Source organism: Macrosteles quadrilineatus, unplaced genomic scaffold (assembly GCF_028750875.1).
Source record: "Macrosteles quadrilineatus isolate MER2022 unplaced genomic scaffold, UCM_ALF_1.0 Scaffold_8__2_contigs__length_117827958, whole genome shotgun sequence".
In the NCBI taxonomy this organism is placed as follows: Eukaryota; Metazoa; Arthropoda; class Insecta; order Hemiptera; family Cicadellidae; genus Macrosteles; species Macrosteles quadrilineatus.
This window is the reverse complement of record NW_026542601.1, coordinates 99,405,773-99,427,963: the sequence shown is the minus strand read 5'-3', so window position 1 is coordinate 99,427,963 and position 22,191 is coordinate 99,405,773. Positions and strand designations below refer to the sequence as shown.

The 22,191-nt window shown below is 33.2% G+C and overlaps 1 protein-coding gene across 2 annotated transcripts; it reads right to left on the bottom strand.

Annotated features, from left to right (window-relative positions):
- Positions 1 to 4,077: 4,077 nt before the first annotated feature.
- On the bottom strand, positions 4,078 to 21,977 carry LOC129001162 (peptidoglycan recognition protein 1-like). 2 transcript variants are annotated; one of them, XM_054428374.1, is made up of 5 exons: positions 21,936 to 21,977; positions 20,411 to 20,624; positions 19,162 to 19,286; positions 18,026 to 18,114; positions 4,078 to 4,292 (listed from the first exon to the last, which is right to left on the bottom strand). In XM_054428374.1, exons 1-5 carry the CDS (start codon positions 21,958 to 21,960, stop codon positions 4,080 to 4,082), a joined length of 666 nt encoding a protein of 221 aa, XP_054284349.1. In that variant the 5' UTR covers positions 21,961 to 21,977; the 3' UTR covers positions 4,078 to 4,079. The 2 variants fall into 2 exon arrangements, with proteins under 2 accessions (XP_054284349.1, XP_054284350.1); XM_054428375.1 differs by lacking the exon at positions 4,078 to 4,292 and adding an exon at positions 16,953 to 17,197.
- Positions 21,978 to 22,191: the final 214 nt, after the last annotated feature.

Sequence of the window (22,191 nt, the reverse complement as noted above, 5' to 3'; positions counted from 1 at the left end):
TAGATTGTATAGTAATGTATTTCGGTGGCCTTATAAATCCTATTCATACTTCATTTTAATCTGTAGAAATTTCCTATATAGAACTTCTTGGTTATGTAAACTGTAATGAAAAAATTGTGTTGTTTCATATTGACACATAATTATTGTAAATCATCTACTGTTACTTAATGGTTATGTATGTTTCAAATAAACAAATTTTTATGTGTTCAAATAATATATCTTGATTCAAATCAGCTTAGTTTTTCCCAAATAATTTCCTAAAGTAATTAATTTTACTAATATGTAAAACAAGTATAAATAAACACTACTAAGGGGCATCTAAGGGTAAATATTTTAAAAAACTTTTATATTAAAGAAGTTTCAAAACCAATCGTTCAATCTTGTAGTAAACTTTGTACGGAGAGTTTTATTTGAGTTGCCAGATCCTTTGATTTTCTTAAAGTAGCTCCCAGAAACTTTTGAAATTTTACTGACGAAATGCTTGTAGCATATTCTTGGTAAAAAGTTCATCGAAAATGGTTAATATCCTTATAATTTCTTATTATAAGTTTCTTGAGTGGAACGGTAAATATGTAGTGGTTATATCTATGAGTGAATTGGATTTAAAAGAAAGGGTTTCAAGAGTCCTTATATTATTCTATATATTATTTTAACAAAGTATTTAAATTAACGTAAATACACTTGAATATGCACTTTGACATTGATAGTAGCAGGTAAAACCTTATACAGGATCTGTGCATCTATTCATTATACTTATAATGTTACGATGCTTATAACGCCATATTAACCCTGAATTAATACAAACAACAAATAACATGGGGCATTACAACGATACAGGGATAACCCGTAGAACGAATCCAAAAGTTTTATAGGTGCGTTTTTATACCTTCTTTAGAGGTTATTTATTATTTACATAGAATATAACGGAATATATTTATTAGTTGGACGGAGGTTCCACTTGCTGATCTCCAGGCTGACCTCCATCTCCTAGATCTTCAAGTCAGACGTGAAGTGGCAGATGTAGTATTTCTCGCCAAGCTGATCAATGGCCTGCTGGACTGCCCAATGCTTCTCACTCAGGTGGACTTCCGCACTCCATCAGTGACCCGATCTCTGGATCTGTTCGGCAGGAGGTATCATGCACGTGGTTACGACTTTCACAGCCCACTTGCAAGAATGATGAGGCTTGGGAATCGATTCTGCCACACAGTCGACTTTTTCCACGAGAATACTTCCTCTGTTCGTAGAAGAGTTCTCGAAGCCCTTCACACCATTGAACATATATGAAAAGTCTTATTGTTGCTGTTGTTGTTAATGTCATTTGTTGTTATTTGTTATTTGTTATATTTATATATATTGTTTGTTATATTTATTTATACTATCTAATAAGGAACTTCCATGTGTGCCTGATAGCTTTCTAGAAATTCTTCTTTGTGGTATGTCAATAGTTTATTAATTAGCCACAGTGTTGTTGTTGTTGTTGTTGTTGCATCGTTTGTTATTACTACTATTTATTTGCTTGTTATGTTATGTATTTGTTAGCACTCAGTATCCATTATTTTTTTTAGTATGTAAATAGTACCTAGCCATCTTTCTTGTATTGAAATGTATAATGGTTTTGCCGTTGGAATGAAATAAAATAATACCCCCGCCGCAGCAAACCTGACGCCTAAGCGAATTTCCATTTGGCTGAATTGATTTTCAATTGATCTATTTAAATAAAATTAGGTTTAACGAGTACCTAGGTTTGCTGCTACAAGGAAACTAATAAAGTGAGTGTTTTAAGTAAAATAATTATTGCTTAGTATAAAATGAATATATTTGCCAAGTTTGATCAAAAGATATCCATAAACAAGCAAACTACAACATTTTACAATATTCTCCATAAGAATAACATGGGAATTTTAAATTTACCATTTTTTTAGTTTTCTCCGTAACCAATAACCGTACAAAAACACTTTGATATACTGAATTGTTTGTTTTTTTAAGCTCTTTAAGAAGGATTTGAGAAAAATTGGGAAATTTTGTGTTTTGAGGGTCAAAAGTGAGAAAAACCAATTTTTACCCCATAAAACCCCCCATAAAACCCTGTTCCCATGGTCCGATCATGCTGGATCGCGAACTCATTCAAGTTTATCCCGTCTTACACCTTCAAACCAAATTTCATCAAAATCGGATAAAAATTACTCAAGTTATTGTGTTCACGGACATATATATATATATATATATATATATATATATACATATATAAAAATTTGAACGAGTGGTGTTTTTGGCCTCTGGGGACATCAAAATGAAAAAGTAAATCGGTCCCGGGCCTAAGTCTTACCATGAGACCTACGGTAATAGCTACTTCCCTATAGGGAAATTCGCTAAAAATAAAATAAATAAATAAATATATAAGGGCACAGAGTGAATAAGTTACCATCTAAAATGACACTCCCTAGAATATTACTTAAATTGAAACATTACTTGAGATGAACTACTTTAAATTACGATTATTCACTGCACTCATTACACTTTGTGTTGATTAAAAATTGCAATTAGTTTTATAGCTGCGAGGGCTTCTACGGACAACCATTAAATGTAATGGTAACTGAGATTTTTTTAAGCTTATAACTTAACTTAAACTTACACTTAAAGTTAACTAAACTTCTTTAACTTACAAATATAATCTCACAGACTTTAGTTAGGAATTCGTACATCACGTCCTAATCTTTCCATAAGGTAGGTTATATGTTACCCTGCGTTATTTGTGTTATTGTTTTTTATGATGGATAGAGGGTGTAATAAAGTAGAAGAAGAACTTAAGTTGTCAGTGTTAAGGAAAGATAATAGAACTGGTCTGTGAGAAATGAGCAGCTAAACCCAAACCTAGACACCAGGACGGACGACAGTTCGAGTTCTGGTTCGAGGTTCGAGGTTCTTTTGAGGTCCTTCGAGGTTCTTCAGTTCGAGGTTCTAAACAACCCAGGTTAGTAAAGACGTGCCTGACCAATTCCATTATAGGTGTAATAGTTTGATTACGGTATATTTCTTATCGTTTCAGTTGCGTGATTATAATAGTTCATCTAGTAGGTTTCATCTTTCTCTACTTCACGGGATTTGGAGTAGAGACGGGTTGTTCTTAGTCCATTAATGGTTGGATTTAATGGCGACCAATCCCATATAATTAACCATAACAAAGTGCAGTGGTCTGGCAACGAACTGCGCAGTTATCGATTTTACACAAAGGTTAACGATTTTCGTAATTTATAGGTTGTCAATTAATTACTGGTTAAGAGGTTAAGGTTTGTGTGTTGATGGTTTGTTTATTGGTGGGGTTGGGATGGTTGGGAAATGAATTTGACAAATTTATGAGTAAGAATTATAAAAAATAACATGGTTTGAGGTGAGATATAATAAATCAATAAATGGTTGTAGACTTCGCTCACAATCTTTGGCTATTCAATATCAAGTGCTGGTCAGGCACGATGTTATACACACAAAATGTTGACCTAGATATCAATTTCAACGTTTTCGGGTCCTAATAAGTGAGCAAAGGCCACAAAGTGAAACAGGTGTATTTAATTAGTAAAATAAAATCAAGTTATATAATTATAATAAATTTTGTGAGCGATTAAATAATATATATGCATACCTTGTAATTTAAATCACTTCCGACAAAAAAAGGTTAACTATTACAAACTAAATGTACAAGCTGTGACAAAAAATAGTACAAAATAAAATCTCCAATATATTTCATTCAATATTTATTTTGTTTGATATGTAATCAATAAATTTATCAAAGGTTTTAATGTGCACCACAAGGTTTTTGTCTATCCACAGAACAAATTCTATTTGTTACTCCAAAAACGTCAAAGTTTAGGTCTGATTCATTTAAATGAAAATGCAGAATATTTATGTTAAAAATGTATATAATTTACTAGAAATATTTACAAGTAGTTTGATATAAAAAAATATTTAGCATGCTGTATTAGAAAAAGCTAAAAATGATTTAAAAAAATAAAAATGCTAAAAATAAAAATGCTAGTATAATTTTGCCCTCAATCTACTGATGGCGAAGTACACCACTTTGTTCACCCTATGAGGGGTCCATCGATCGCTTCCTTCAGTTCCTCAGGAGTGTAGCCCGTGTAGAGATGTTTCACTCTCTCTTGCAGCTGGTCAAATGTTATGTCCGGTTCCGCCTTCTGTATCCTCATAATCTCGTGCAGTAAAGGTTCGTTGATTTCTGGAGTGTCGTGTTGCCAAGTGTACCGTAGACTGTCAGGTGTTCGCCATTCCTTTACCTGAATAAAACATTATGAATCAGCTGATCTTGATCAGTGACAATCTTGTCACGAGCTTGTATCTGCGTCTTTTTAGAAGCAGCACGAAAACTAGCGCATTGTACTTGCCGCATTCGATAGATATTTCCTTTTAAAAACAGCTATGGAATGAGCTGAATCTTTTGGGAAATCTGCTTGCTTATCACCGGCTTTTGAACGAACTACATCGTAAAACCGCAGATTAAATAGTGACTATTACTCATGTCTTAAAGTATTGTGTAAAGTGTACTTAAAATTGAAGATGCACAAGCGATAAATTGGTATATACTTGGAATGCTGGAGGATATAGTTAACGGGACCTGCATGTCGTACTCGCCAAGTCTGTTGTTTTACTCGCTCCTAGTAGCTTACCCTGTAAATGATCCATTAAACATGCCTTCTTTAAACTATAAACATAAAACAAAAACACGTCTTTAGAGACTGCACTCATTATCACTACACAATTGTATAGAAAATGAGTACACGGAGTTTTCTTTTTTGACTTTTATTGCGCTTAAATATGTACATTTCACGTGGAAAACCATATGTGATAATAGACATAAAAGGACTATAAAGGATAATAAAATAATTATTGGGAGAAACGAACAAATATTCCAGTATAAATGGGTTAACGCTTTTCAAAATATAAACAAGTAACTCTGACGATGTGTGGCTAGTCATATACACCATGTGGTAACTGATTCACTATCAGCCTTTATTTTGGTAATTTTTTACCAGTCACTTAATGATGGTTTGGAAAAATTTACCAAAGGAATGACAAACGAAGAAAGTGATTTATTACCTTGTAAGGCCGACGTAGCCACTTTACAATGAAAAAACATTCACAACTTGAAATTACAGGAAAAAAATAGTAAAAATTGTACAAATAGTGAACAATAACAATGTAGTAACAATATCAATAGTAACAAAAATATTAACATATTTACAAATATTTAAATATTTACAATTTATAAATAGAAAGTTGGATGGCAACAAGTAGTGCATGAGTTATATCAAAGAAGAGTGTGAAGTTATTTTACAATAAATATCAACATTGACAAAAATGCAGAAACAAACATAAATATTAGTTTTACAAATTTTACATACATCAGAGACAAGATGAACAAATGCTGTCTATCAATACACATCTAAAGCCATGCAATATTTTTTTGCTAAAAAATCTCTATGTTTCATGATTGTTCATTACAATCTCGGATAGTGTTTAAAAATTATATAGTTGTATTTACAACATTTCATCGATAACTACCCGATATTTTATGTGGGCCTCAATATAATTTATTCATGGATATACTAAACTTATACAGTACTAGATATCAAGTTAAAATGCGATTAGTAGTCTCGTAGTATTTCAAACGGATGATAATTATTGATCATCACTCATGGTTAAGTGGATTGCAAACAGCTGTGTGAAACAGTTTGTGACAAACTTTAACTGTGTTCGGTTTTACAACTCGTGATGTTTCTTGTTACTCTCTTTTTAGTGTTGACTTTGCCTGCTGTGATCGGGAATTACGAACAAGAAGACAAGTACATAACTGATCCAACGCCTATTGTTCTCTGGCACGGTATGTTAAGCTTTGGGGGTTTGGTGTCAAGATTAACTTACCTTATAAGACGTATAATACCTCTTGCTTATATAAAGTCTTTGAAGATCGGTTCCAGCGGTTATTCAGACTATAAGAATTCATTGTTTATGGATGTGAACAAACAGGTTGAGCAAGCTTGCGACATGATCGCTGATGACCTGAATCTTCGACGGGGCTACCATGGCGTTGGGATCTCGCAAGGAGGGCAGTTTTTGAGAGCAGTAGCGCAAAGGTGCCCAAACCCTCCAATGTTCAACCTGATAACTCTAGGAGCACAACACCAAGGATACTATAGTTTGGGAAAAAATTTATTTTCCTTACCGGAAATTTTTGTAGATAAGCACTCATACTGGGAATATATTCGAACAAAGAGCATTGTCGTCAATCAACTTTGGCATGACCCTATCAACCATAACAAGTACGTTGAGGAGAACACATTCATCGCGGACATAAACAATGAAAAGACGTTGAATGTCGAGTACAGGACGAACCTACTCAAGCTTAAACACTTGGTTCTTGTCAAATTTGATCGTGATTATATGGTGGTGCCACGAGAGTCTTCTTGGTTTGGATTTTACACTGAGGGACAAGATAAGGAAATGACAAACATGATCAACTCAAAACTGTACATAGAGGACAGAATCGGACTGCAAGAACTGTTTAATAGTGCAAGGCTTCATACAATCGTGTGTCCAGGGCTGCATATTCAGATTGAAAATGATTGGTTTGTAGATAACATAGTGTTACCATGGTTGACTCAGATCTACTGGGACGAAACAGCACAATTATCATAGTTCTCTTGTAGAAACCATTAAATCTATATATTTTATATCGTAACAAATCAATTGACTCTATTAGTTTATTGATGAACCATCCAGTTATACTTGTCAGGATTTTAAGCATTTTGCAACTATTCTGGTTATTTGAATATGTTTGAGGTTATATATTGAAATTATTATATCAAAGTTTTGTTGAAATAATCTAAACTACTAAATATTATAGGTATATTCACATTGTGTAAATTCACAGTGTACGTTACTGGAGACCATTTACCAAGAATATGCGAATTTGTTTATTACATTTTTTGTTCTGCTTGGTTACTCTAGTATACTTTTAAAACAGTTTTAGCTAAACATATACCATGCAAATAATATGTGTTTTTTTTATTACTACAATTAGTACACAGGGCACAAACTCTCCACTCTCCATCACGATTTAGCAATCATACAGTACATACATATACTGTACTGTACTGTTATGATTGTTAGAAATTTGTTTTATTTGTTTCTAGCACTGCACAGGACATATCTAATTGTATTTGGTGTAAAAGGGTAAATACAGTAGACACCTCCATATTATTGACTTTTTATGCATTTGGTAAAAAAAAACTATATATTATTTTTTTTAGTTTGATTTTTGAATGTTTTGACGGAATGTTTGCAGGATATCTTATTTATTTCACAACCTACGGTGTTGATATTTGGCACTCTTTTGCTTAGATATATATTGCAAAAACTGTAGCATGTAAAAAGTCATACATTAACCCATCATTGTGCGCAAACGTTACTCGTTTTACAGTATATAATGGATAAATAATTGATACCTAAAAATTAGATGGCCCAGTAACAGTTTTAACAACAATACTGTACTTTCATTAGCTCATTATTTTGTTTTCTACATTTACATTTTGCTAGTCAGACCCAAAGTTTGTCACATTAAAGATTGCAAGGCTAACAAGGTTTCTGCAGGAATAAACCGAACCGCACCGTGTTGTACCTGGTTAATGTTCTGGAAACGAGATTAGTTTTGTTTATTTTGAGTTTATATCACATTTCCTGCGTTGTGCATTCGTTCTAAAGAAAATTTGACATTTCCTCTTATTCAGAAAGTATGTTGATTGAAGTAGCCAATTATTTATCCAATTACCACTTAAATTTCATTTATATGAAAACTTATATGTGAGTAAAAATAAAAGCCTGTAAAAAAAAAGAAAAACAGACGTGGACCTTAAAAAATAGCCTCAACTTTTATTCATGCATAAATTGTGAGGAGCAAGTTTAGTAAGCTTGGCAAATAATCAATGATTAATTGTAGCTGTTACTTGAAACTGTTCGTTTTAATAAGCAGTAATCACTTTAGGTATACATGCTATAAACACATGTATTACAATTACAAACCCAAATCCTTATTAAACTTTATATTTTTTCAAAATAAAATACATGTTTTCCTACGGACCTTCAACACAAACACAGGCAAACAAATAAATTTATTCATTCTTCTGGGACTCGGTTTACCCCCGCTTCGGGAAAGAACAAACTTACCACGAAGATAGCGTACATTCCAGACATAAATAAAAGACCGACTGTGGAAGGGAGGGAAAACAATCTTGAATGATGGTACCTAAAATACCAGAAGCCAATCTGTAAAAGGCCACCAAATGAAATAAGAATGGCTGTAGAAGAATGTCTGTTTACTATCTGGAGAATTCTTCTAGCAGTAGCAGCCACTCTCGTCAAGATATGTACAGAGCTGCGTATAAATCCTCTTGATCTCACCTCTTGAAAGCTGTGGTGTGGCTGAGGAAATATGGAATTCCTTGAGAACTGCTGCGTGTGTATACATTCACACCGCGTTGTAGTTGAGCTCATGGTTGATCTAACCAAGCGTCGCATGTAATCAGAGTTGAAATCGAAAGCTAGACGTTGATGAGGTACAAAAGGAGCAGGCCTTGCTGTTGACTCCTGGTGTGATCCTCTTGATCGTAGTCCTGGACGACTCAGCTCTCTTGATCGTCCCCCGAGAAAGTAAGCTACTCTTGGTCGTCGTTGAATGTTGGGTTGTTGACGAATCATACAGAGTAACACACAGCCATGAAAGATTCCATATGCTCTAAGAGGCAATCTATCATTTTCAAGAATCTTACCGTTGAAGATAAGTATTACTATTCTTCCCTGTGACAACTCAGAGTCGAAATTCCGCCTCCTGAACTCTCCAACCTCCTCGTCAAGATCAATCCCAACGGTTTTCATCAAATCGTTTTGGAACTTCAGTTTTATATGTAAACGCATGTCACATCCTGACAACGAACTGCTCGAGTGTTGATCCTTAGTATTGTTCTGTAAAGATGGATTGACGCTGATATTGGAATCTTCTGTATTCCCTGATGAGGTAGTTTCGGGCTCTCCCAAAGTTCCAGTAGCAGCATTTCGGGTGTTCGCAACATTGGTTAGACGATGCTCCTGATTCCTCCTTAATCTTCTTTCTTGCGTTCTGAAATTGCTCAACTGTCTTACTTTGGTCAAATTCCAGGCTGCGATGACTATCAAAGCTAGCGTGGAAAACGCAATAAATTGTAAAACTTCGTCTCCTACACCCTCAATCACAGGCATATTTAAATAAATAAAATCGCAGAAATTGTAGAGTGAATTGTTATAACGGAAGTTTGTTTAGTTACATTAACATATGTTGGACGAAAAATATTTTGTTGTCGTAAACACATGTTTACTAGAGAAATTGTTGGTTGGTGAAATAGACCAGTAGAAATGTTTGACATATAACTTTGTTCACTGAAAAGTTTATTCTGTGTGTATGCATATATATACACACACAACACTCACACATAATGATTTATTTGGAAAACTACGACACTAATATATTGTTTTTTGACCACAATTTCACAAAAGATTATTGAAATAAAAAATAATTGCATGTCACAACTGAAGAACACTTACAGATGAAATACAATTATGCTAAGCGATTGCTTTTAAACGGGACACTGTTGTGCTTTAATACATCTAAGGTAGCAATACCTTATTCTTACTCCTGCCTGTATACAGTGTCTGTTTTGTCTCATCGTTTGCAAGGAAATTCACAACACCTGAGCTACCAAGATAGAAGTCAACTCAGAATACTAATCGTTGTTTACCTCAGCAAATAGTAATATTTTTGCAGATTTAAACAATATAGTATTCAAAGTTCCAGTTAAAAATGGAAAAATGGTTATGAAGGTTAGTGCCAGCAAAATTAGGTTTACACTCAAGTTTTATATGAATAGCTGGACACATGATTTAAACACACATATTTACATGTTAATTAATGGAGTTGTACTAAAACATATTGAAAAAAAATGTAGTGTGGGTCCATACATTCATATTTTATACAAATTTATATTCACATGTTCATTAATATTGTATACTAGCCTATAACTAAATGAGTTTAGTCAAGAGGACCTGACAACGTAATATTCGCACATGTCCATGCTGATGTGATGTACGCACTTCTTGCCGTCCATCTACTATGATAGCAATATGAGGAGACATATTATTCATGTATATTGATTCTTATATTTATTGTATATACCACGGATACTAGAAAAATACCGTATATACTCATCTTAACCAGGAACAAAACTGCAGTCTTATTTATCCAGCGTTCACTTAATTTAGTCCATATGTTTATTACTTTCTATTCTGTGCTCTCTGGTTTATTATGTCTTGTGCAGACAGTTTTAAAATAATAATTTACATATTTATTTGCTGTCATGATTATGTATAGCTTTAATACTATTAAATTGTTTGGGACTAATACCATCGTCTTTTGGAAACCTATTTTATCTGTATAGACTAGCTGTATGCACTTTTTATTGAACTATAACTTAAATTTCGTCATGCTGCAGAAACAGCCGTTTTTAGTACATGCGTTGCGGGTCTTAAGCACGTCTTTGTCTCCCTCGGGAGTAAAAGTCAATTGTTGTTAACTCAGTTTTAAATATCGATTGCAATCACATGTTTTAACAGAATGTATACGAAGGTTAATTAATTTCCATGGCTTTTTCCGGCTTGAAATGAGATACTTAGAGTGAAAATTGAACGCCTTAAGTTTGAGTCAATCATGCCACTCTCCACCAGAGCGTTTCAAAGTTAATTTCCGCTCTATGACCCAGTTAGATGATGAGCTAATTAGAGTTCAGCTGACTCTATGACCTAACTGTTAATGTTATTTTCGCTGCACTACTGTGAAATGGTCTCAAATATTTAATGACTCACTCTTGTCATGAAAAGTATATATCATGAAATATACAATTTCCTACAAATAGCTGACCCAATGGGATCCCTTGCACTGATTATAGCACGCAAAGTAGCTAATTGCTGCATTTACTTACTTTTGCCGCTATATTTTTTGCCACATTCCAGTATTTCAACCAAACGGCACAAACAATTGTGCTTTTATCACTGAGCTAAAATTATAACTGGAGGTAGCACTGCCATGGCAGAAGTCTGTGAAGAGCGTGTCGCTGATTTTGTTAGGTTGGTATAGCAGTGAGTTTTTTTAACCAATAACATGGCTTCTATAACTAGGTTGGTATAGCAGTGAGCTTTCTTAACCAATAACATGGCTTCTTATAACTCACACCTCACGCAAACATGGCGTCTGGCGACACGCATCTTTGACATTCAGTGCTACCTCCAGTTAGATTATAATTATAGCTCAGTGGCTGTTATTAGGCACGTAATAAAACGATTGAAAATAAGTTGGCAACACTTAAAGATTCTATGACTACGATCAGCTGGTGGAATCGTCTTATTGAGTGAAAAGCTATAAATTTATAAAGGCCTCTCAATGATTAAAATTATTCATTGATTAAACCAGTGGATGATTTAATTTGGAAAAAATGTCACTCATACATAGGTTTTGTAAACAGTTCACGAGGGATAAAACATCAAAAATCAAGTAAAAATTTAAAAATTATAATTATGGACTGGCTGAAAATGTGATTACGCTGTGCGATATATTTCAAAAGGAAAATAGTCACCTCGAAACAAATTTAAAGTATGCAATAATGTTATTCTTATTCTCACCTGAGTAAACTGTCTGTTTAGTCATCTTGTTTGCAAGAGAAATTCACAACACCTGAGCTGAAGTTGGTGCAGAATACTAAACGTTTTTAATATTTTAAAATCTCGATGGATTAAAATTTTTTTCAAAGTGACAATTTCTAAAAATATCTATTACATACAACTTGGTAAACAGGTCGGTAACAAAATAATAAACTCTATAACACTCATTAACTTTTGAACTATGTTTCTACAATTCGGTACATTATTTACAAACACATTTATAAATTTAATAATGTTACTAGTGTACATGTTGCTCGAAATCGAGCAATCGCAAAGAAGTAAATGAGTTATTTGAAAACAAATAACTTGTTTAAGAACAAATATAAGTAATAAATTCCGATGAGTATAAAAGAGTCAACTCAAAGATTACGTAACTAATGATAATACTCACAATGTACTTAACATTTCAATATAATCAACATTTCTTGTAAACATTTTATCATTTTTCAAAAGATGATCTGGCTTTTAGTGTATTGTAGAAATGTTTCCCACTAATAGCCGCAATAGGTTGTCCATGTTGGTCTTTGTCAATGATAATGTAGGTATATGATAATGTAATGACATGGTATCACCCATTGTCGCCAGTACATTAACAAATTTCAGTCTTTATTTTAATAGCACCAAATAACCATTAACTACCTGATTTTCTGCATAACCTCTCTGTCACAAGTTTACAATTAACATATGTTCTTCTCCCTTTTAATTTCTGACAACAGCTGGAGTTGTATAACAATGTTTGTTTCCCATGTTAATCTTATGGAGAAATACGAAACTTTGAAGGGCCCCAGGGCCTCACTCTCTAATTATTTCCCCAAAAAGAAAGTATCCTGCACAACTTCACGTTACGCTCTTTCCAATGACACCAAAAACATGTCAATCGGTTCAGTAGTTTCGGAGGAGTAATTGTCACAAAAATCCTGCTTGCGTATTAAATAAGTATATAGATAGATTAAGTTGAAATATGGGAAAAATAAAGTGGGGTAGTATTTACAGAGTTATTAACACGCCAGTTTCATAAAGAGGGCCTAAAGGAGGGTTTAAAAATAAAAACCATGTTTTCACGATGTTCGCCGGTTTAGAATGAGATACTTGTGAAAGTTCAACGCCAAGCAGTTGAGTAGATCATGTCACTCTTAGCAGGGAGTTTCAATGTTAATTTCCGCTCTAATCCCAGCCTGAAGATGAGCTACTTAAATAAACAGCTGACTCTAACAGACCTGTTTTGGCAAAATTATGCAATTTATAATATTAAACCACAAACTAAGACGTTTCTTTGATGTAACAGTGCATTATTTTTATGTTTATCTAAAAGATATTATAAAGGTTATTATTTTTGTTTTGTTTCCAGAAACCAGTGCATTTTATGAGCTACCTGTCACCGCTATTTAATATTAAATCTAAAAAAAAAACTTAATTTGCGCTGTAAGTCGAAATAAAATTAAAGAGCTTTCGACATGCTTATTCGTTACTGTGCTGTATATTCATCGTGGTTAGAGTATCTGCAATCATTTACCAATTTTAATAAATTTGAGTTCGCAGACTAGACATATTTAAAGGCGAAGGTATCTAAAGAAAAACACGAGGGTTAAAAAACAAAAGGCTGGATGACTAAAACCAATGCTTGCAAAAATGAATAAAGGCGACATGAAAAAAGCAGGCTAGTCACATAATTCATTTTTGCATGGATATTACAAAATATAATTTTGCCTTCGTTTTTGTAGTATCCATAAGGGTTTTTGGATTACGAGCTAGAAGACTTAAATTCGGTATACTAATTATTATGTAAAAAAAAGAATGTTAAGTAGTTTTCATACGTTATTGGTTTTGATAGGTACTCGTTAAAACCAAAGCTGTTGAAATTGAAAATAAAATCAATCAAATGGAAATTCACTTAGTCTGCAGGTTTGCTGCGGCGGGGGTATTTTTCAAATACAGTCTATAATTAAAATATTGTAATTAATGTCACTCATGTTAAACCTTATCTAAATTTATTTTGTTTCAGAGTGCCTCAGACCTGAGCGAGCCCACTGGGTGGCGTTCGTTGAGGCGTCTACAAAATGTAGCGAAGTTGCATTAAGTTATATTCATGCATATATTATATTATATTATATGCATAAAATATATGACTTCGGATTTGTTGTATGTGCAATTTAATACGGAGACAAAATTTGTGGAGGTGTAAGCTATTAAAGCGATTAAAATAGTCGGCTGTGGTATGTTACAAAGAAAACCATGATTTTTTTAAGTATATAGATAGATAAATAATACAAACTAAGTATAAACAGTATGAATAAACATTATTTATGGAGTTGTAGATAGCTGAAATAACTATTACTGAATAAAGACTTTTTAGCAATAAGATATTTGATGATATGAATTACATTCTGGCAAAAACGGATTTGTTAAAATTTATTAAAATTTGTTAAAACATAGCCGCAGCTGAAAGAGATACCTCTTTTGTTAGCATTGCTTAAGACATGAACATTGAACAATTTATAAGTACTTTCTTAAAATATTCTGCTAAACCAGATCACGAGCTTAGTGAAGAAAGTATTAGTTAGTCCACATTAAACTATCCAAATTGCTATGTCCATAATAATGCATTTAAATATGTGACACTGACTACCATAACACCGTGCATAGATTTTATAGTAATGTATTTCGGTGGCCTTATAAATCCTATTCATACTTCATTTTAATTTGTAGAAATTTCCTATATGGTAATGTAAACTGTAATGAAAAAAATTGTGTTGTTTCATATAGACACATAATTATTGTAAATCATCTACTGTTACTTAATGGCTATGTATGCTTCAAATAAACAAATTTTAATGTGTTCAAATAATATATGTTGATTCAAATCAGCTTAGTTTTTCCCAAATAATTTCCTAAAGTAATTCATTTTACTAATATGTAAAACAAGTATAAATAAACAACTCTACTAAGGGGCATCTAGGGGTAAATATTTTTAAAAACTTTTATATTAAAGAAGTTTCAAAACCAATCGTTCAATCTTGTAGTAAACTTTGTACGGAGAGTTTTATTTGAGTTGCCAGATCCTTTGATTTTCTTAAAGTAGCTCCCAGAAACTTTTGAAATTTTACTGACAAAATGCTTGTAACATATTCTTGGTAAAAAGTTCATCGAAAATGGTTAATATCCTTATAATTTCTTATTATAAGTTTCTTGAGTGGAACGGTAAATATGTAGTGGTTATATCTATGAGCGAATTGGATTAAAAAGAAACGGTTTCAATAGTCATTATATTAATCTATATATTATTTTAACAAAGTATTTAAATTAACTTAAATGAAAGCCTATCAACTTTGACATTGATTGTAGCAGGTAAAACCTTATACAGGATCTGTGCATCTATTCATTATACTTATAATGTTACGATGCTTATAAGGCAAAATTAACGCTGAATTAATACAAACATAAAATAACATGGGCAATTACAACGATGCAGGGATAACCCGTAGAAAGAATCCAAAAGTTTTATAGGTACGTTTTTATTCCTTCTTTAGCGGTTATTTATTGTTTACATAGAATATGTAAGGGTACATGGTGAATAAGTTACAATCTAGAATGACACTCCCTAGAATATTACTTAAATTGAAACATTACTTGAGATGAACTACTTTAAAATACGATTATTCACCGCACTCATTACACTTTGTGTTGATTAAAAATTGCAATTAGTTTAATTGCTGCGAGGGCTTCTACGGACAACCATTAAATGTAATGGTAACTGAGATTTTGTTTAAACTTATAACTTAACTTAAACTTACACTTAAAGTTAACTAAACTTCTTTAACTTACAAATATAATCTCACAGACTTTAGTTAGGAATTCGTACATCACGTCCTAATCCTTCCATAAGGTAGATTATATGTTACCCTGCGTTTTTTTGTGTTATTGTTTTTTATGATGGATAGAGGGTGTAATAAAGTAGAAGAAGAACTTAAGTTGTCAGTGTTAAGGAAAGAAAATAGAACTGGTCTTTGAGAAATGAGCAGCTAAACCCAAACAATGTTGCTCCTAGACACCAGGACGGACGACAGTTCGAGTTCAGACCTAGGTTAGTAAAGACGTGCCTGACCAATTCCATTACAGGTGTAATAGTTTGATTACGGTATATTTCTATTATCGTTCAAGTTGCGTGATTATAATAGTTCATCTAGTAGGTTTCATCTTTCTCTACTTCACGGGTTTTGGAGTAGGGAAGGTTGTTCTTGGTTAGTTAATGTTTGAATTTATTGGTGGCCAATCCCATATAATTAACCATAACAAAGTGTAGTGGTCTGACAACGAACTGCACTGTTAGCAATGTTAAACAAAGTTTAACGGGTCTCGTAAGTTATAGGTTGTCAATTAATTACTGGTTACGAGGTTAAGGTTTGTGTGTTGATGGTTTGTTTATTGGTGGGGTTGGGAAACGAATTTGACAAATTTATGAGTAAGAATTATTGAAAATAACATGGTTTGAGGTGAGATATAATAAATCAATAAATGGTTGTAGACTTCGCTCACAATCTTTGGCTATTCAATATCAAGTGCTGGTCAGGCACGATGTTATACACACAAAATGTTGACCTAGATATCAATTTCAACGTTTTCGGGTCCTAATAAGTGAGCAAAGGCCACAAAGTGAAACAGGTGTATTTGATTAGTAAAATAAAATCAAGTTATATAATTATAATAAATTTTGTGAGCGATTAAATAATATAAATGCATACCTTGTAATTTAAATCACTTCCGAGTAAAAAAAGGTTAACTATTACAAACTAAATGTGACAAAAAATAGTACAAAATAAAATCTCCAATGTATTTCATTCAATATTTATTTTGTTTGATATGTAATCAATAAATTTATCAAAGGTTTTAATGTGCACCACAAGGTTTTTGTCTATCCACAGAACAAATTCTATTTGTTACTCCAAAAACGTCCAAGTTTAGGTCTGATTCATTTAAATGAAAATGCAGAATATTTATGTTAAAAATGTATATAATTTACTAGAAATATTTACAAGTAGTTTGATATAAAAAATATTTAGCATGCTGTATTAGAAAAAGCTAAAAATGATTTAAAAAAATAAAAATGCTAAAAATAAAAATGCTAGTATAATTTTGCCCTCTATCTGCTGATGGCAAAGTACACCACTTTGTATCACCCTATGAGGGGTCCATCGATCGCTTCCTTCAGTTCCTCAGGTGTATAGCCTGTGTAGAGATGTTTCACTCTCTCTTGCAGCTGGTCAAATGTTATGTCCGGTTCCGCCTTCTGTATCCTCATAATCTCGTGCAGTAAAGGTTCGTTGATCTCTGGAGTGTCGTGTTGCCAAGTGTACCGTAGACTGTCAGGTGTTCGCCATTCCTTCACCTGAATAAACAATTATTAATCAGCTGATCTTGATCAGTGACAAAAATACAATCTCGCTACGAGCTAGTATCTGAGTCTTTTTAGAAGCAGCACGAAAACTATCGCATTGTACTTGCCGCATTCGTTAGATATTTCCTTTTAAAAACAGCTATGGAATGAGCTGAATCTTTTGGGAAATCTGCATGCCACTCACCGGCTTTTGAACGAACTACATCGTAAAACCGCAGATTAAATAGTGACTATTACTCATGTCATAAAGTATTGTGTAAAGTGTACTTTAAATTGAAGATGCACAAGTGATAAATTGGCATATACTTGGAATGCTGGAGGATATAGTTAACGGGACCTGCATGTCGTACTCGCAAAGTCTGATGTTTTACTCGCTCCTAGTAGCTAACCATGTAATCGATCAATTAAACACGTCTTCCTTAAACTATAAACATAAAATAAATCACGTCTTTAGAGACTGCACTCATTATCACTACTCATTTGTATAGAAGATGAGTGCACGGAGTTTTCTTTTTTGACTTTTATTGCGCTTAAATATGTACATATCACGTGGAAAACCATATGTGATAATATACATAAAAGGACTATAAAGGATAATAAAATAATTATTGGGAGAAACGAACAAAAATTCCAGTGTAAATGGGTTAACACTTTTCAAAATATAAACAAGTAACTCTGACGATGTGTGACTAGTCGTATACACCATGCTGTAACTGGTCCACTACCAGTCTTTTGGTAATTCTTTACTAGTCACTTAATGATGTTTTGGCAAAGTAAAATTTACCAAAGAAATTAAAAACAAAGAAAGTGATTTATTACCTTGTAAGGCCGTCGGATATGGTTGTTGACCACTCCGTAATATATGATGTCCAGACCTAGCTTCATGATATCATAGGTAAACAGGTAGACTGTAAAATGAATAAATTAAAACAGTGAATATATTTTTTAATTGTCAACATTAACAGTATCACTCCACCTAATCCATATAACACTTATTTTTCTTAATCCAGTGATTTGCATGATTTATTGTTTTGAAGACAGCCTATCATGCCGAGTTGTATCTGCATCTATTAAAACCTCCAACCTTTATTTGCTACAACAAGAGTGATTGAAAAGCACGCATTTTCAATTTAAGTTCCATGTTGAGTGGCATGTTTGTTAGCTATTTGGATCTTTTTCTCTCCTTACCAATAAGAACCATTGATGTTACGATGTTCTTCGTACAACTTCATGTATATATACGTGTAATTTTGTTGCGGAAGCTAAATCGATTATTTTACTTGCACAACAACTTGGCTTGATATCACAACATTTTATGAGCGTGGATACCTAAAAACTACATAGGTCCATAAAAAGATGGATGTAATGGTAGCTACGATGAACTACCACTACGGGAGCTTGTAAATGGTCATAGCATTCATCTGGTAATCAGAAGTCCACTAGTTCGATCCTGAGAGACGTTATAGTATATTACGTTACTTGTCCGGAAAATAGGTATTTACCGTACGAGTGTAGTCGTTCTCGCGTGAGACGAACACATTTTGGACTAGTTACGATATTTGTCGTCATATGATTTCGTTTATAACCACTCATTGTCAATTATAACCAGCTGGTGTCCGGTAGAAACTCATTACTGTACAGTACGTAATAAAACACCATTTGATTAGGCAGGCGGCATACAGCTGTTTTCTGGGTTAAATTCATGCTTGGAAAGTATGTTAAAACAGAGTAGTGTGGCAAAAAAAACAAACTTTTCGGTGAATCTAAACTGGACCCAGCTGTTTTTGATTTGCCATAAATACCAACTCACTGAAGATCTAGCGAATCTTATTTACAATGCTTTAATCTCATTGATTGAACAATAATCAATCACTAATCTTCACCTTGTAATACGCACTCTAGTGTATTGGCATCGTACAATTATAATATAATCGAAAATATTTGAATGGTCTTACACTTTTTACTGCCGAGATAGCCGATGTCAATCCTCTTCGTCATGTTTGGAAATCTCTTTGATATAGGAGGTTTGTTCACCCACCCTCTACCCTCGTACACGTAGCCATCTTCTCCAATCAGGAAACTGAAAAATAAGCATGGCCAAGTATTATTTCTGCCAATCTAAATTACAATAAATAATTGATAATTGATACTCGTTGTCAACACGGTGGAAGGAAAAAACATAGGTGTGCTATTACCGTCATATGCTGACGTCATTCAGATTGCAAACACCACTTTACCATTTAGAAAAATTTATAAAAACAATAGCAATCAAATCAAAACAAATGTATATTCTTATATGGCACTTATAACTTATATGGCAATACAATCAGGTGATTTTTTGATTGCAATCTGGGTGACTTCGGCATATGACGGGAATAGCACACCTATGTTTTTTCCTTCCACCATGCGTCGTCTGAATATCGAGTATGTAGATAGTAGGAGAATCGATTTAGAGCGTGCCTGAGGTAACGGAATCAATCCTGAGAAAAATAACTTTGCTTTTTGTTGACTTAGCTGTTTATGATATTTTAGCTTGTTTTGGATAAGGAAACAGCAAATATGACATCAAAGCAGTTCAAGGCATCTTCATCCTAAATTTATATTCTTCTCATCTTCAGGTTAAAATACGTAGCATTTTATATGTGCCTCATTATAATGACAATGTATATTAGAACTGAATTAATATACCCGCCCTTGCCTTTAAAGTACTAATTTAACGTACGCCTTTAAACGTACATGATTAAACGAAACTTGGCAATTACAAGTAAGCTCATAAAGCCATGATACAATACTTAATTTTGAGAACACATAAATAACTTTTACGCACGTTTATCCAGTTCCCTGCCTCATTGGTGTTGCTATGGTGACAGAACAATCCATTATACAAGATTGCACTTACTTACCTAATGGACAAGGCTAATGTTCTCCCTCTCTCGCCTTTTACAAGATTTAAATGCCGTACTCGTTTCTCGGATCTGCACCGCCATAATTTCCTTTTAAATGTTTTAATCTTCAGTTGTTCTATACGAGTGAAAAGTGTAAAGGTAATTACGATTACTATTAGGCTAGTTAATCAGGGTCATACTGTTTAAACTACCAAAACTAATAAATCTTAAACAACGAATAGGCACTAGTAATCTAGATATTGCATGACGACGAATATTCTTATTAACTCTAATTGCAATCTATGATTACTCTCCTCACTTGTACTTGATGTCCGAAAGACCCTCGGCGAATGCTCTCTCCTGTAGCCCCTTGACGACGGCCATGCATTGCTCTGGGTATCGGCATTCTTCACTCTCAGTGTTGTATGTGATGAAGATGTGTTTGACCATACCCGGTAGAGGTCTGCCTCCTCTAGGCTCCTCCGCCCCCCACACATTGCGAGCTACAAACTCTAGCGGCTTCTCTGGGAATTCTGAAAACAATATAGACGTGACATTATGACAAATCATTGTTGACATAAAGTTTAATCAGAACCTCCATTGTCTGTGAGTTGAAGCCAGAATTCATCAGTGAGTGTGTGAGTGTCAGTTCCTCAAATAAGCTTTTCTGACGATTCTATCTGTCAAGTCAAACTGCCAATACAAATTGAACATGGGCTTTATGTGAGGGGGAGAGGGGGTTCATTGCAACAGAAATTCTGGAAACTATAAACATTGATTTGTACAATCGATGCTAGAAGACCAAACAAAGAAATTATTAAAGTTATGTTATAAATCTGGATCAACTCACTCGTCACACATAATTTACAAAATTTTATAGGATTTAGGCTACTATTAGGTTATATTAGTTGCAATTAGAGCAATATTTTATGGGGTTCTATTAGGACACTATTAAGTTACTCTAAAGCACTTAATTGAATTTAATAATTGTGATTATAAACTAAGCTACTTTTCCAGTTTTATAGGTAGTTTTAATAATAATCTGTACTGTTATTGTTAACTCTTTATGACAGTTTTTCTAAGTAATTTCCAAACACTAAAAATCTCAGGTTTTCACAGTTCTATAGCAACTTTTTACTGGATAGTACAATAATAGAAGAATATTTTCAGTTTGGACTACCGAAAACTTCTATGCTTTATAGCGGAGAATAGGTTTGCCAAGGAGCAAAATGAAGAAAAAAAAGAGCAAACTAAATGTAGGTTCAATACATTTAGTTTAAATGCACTGAGTCGTTGGCAGGTTTCAGTATCAATCATAAACATGAATACATCCACATGAATAAATAATAATCAACATACATAAACATAATACATAATAAACATGAACATTCATTTACACATACTGTGATCAAAAAACGTAAAGTAAAAACTTAAATGTAAGCCTAATCTTAGTATAATAGTTCAACACTTTTCAGACGAGTTGATTGAATAGTTTCAATAATGTAGCTTCTAAGGTAATAAAAGTTGCTTTAGATATAAACTATGTAATAATTATATTTGGCAAATATTTAGAAGTCCCTTTCCTTAAATTCTTAAAACTGTACTAACCAAAACTGCAGTATAGTTTAGTTTTCGATAGATTAAAGGACCAGATCAAAATGTAGGAGCTAACCAAGAGTAACATGTAATCAGAGGTAAATATATTCACAAACATGTATATTTTTTATACTACTAAACTAATTGCGATTTTTCTAATCCACAGTAACGGTTGCTATTCAGTAAGTTAAACTGAAATAAGTTAAAATTTGTCATGTTCAAACAAGAACTAGAATACATCCACTTACCAGGCGACCATAAATACCAGTCCATAAAGTCAGTGTTTTGTAAGTCAGTTATCAATATCAATGAGTAATTCTCTTATCAAAGAATTACCATTAATCAGCCATATCACTTACTGCTGTTCTGGTGCATTTATTTACTTTTTCTCAAAACACCAATGTTCATATTCATAAAATACTTACAATAATAGTTTTTTGAACTGACGAAGGGTTAAATAAACTTAGTGCGAATAGTTTGTATGTTGATTTAGTTAAGCTTTTA

What these genes read in the sequence shown, in the direction of transcription:
- LOC129001162 (XM_054428374.1), bottom strand. Translation starts at nt 21,960, where the DNA reads ATGGACTGGTATTTATGGTCGCCTG. An exon ending in CTTTCGGACATCAAGTACAA is followed by an intron (nt 19,287 to 20,410) that starts GTGAGGAGAGTA and finishes CTTATTTTTCAG; the next exon opens with TTTCCTGATTGGAGAAGATG. An exon ending in ATATCCGACGGCCTTACAAG is followed by an intron (nt 4,293 to 18,025) that starts GTAATAAATCAC and finishes TGTTTTATTCAG; the next exon opens with GTAAAGGAATGGCGAACACC.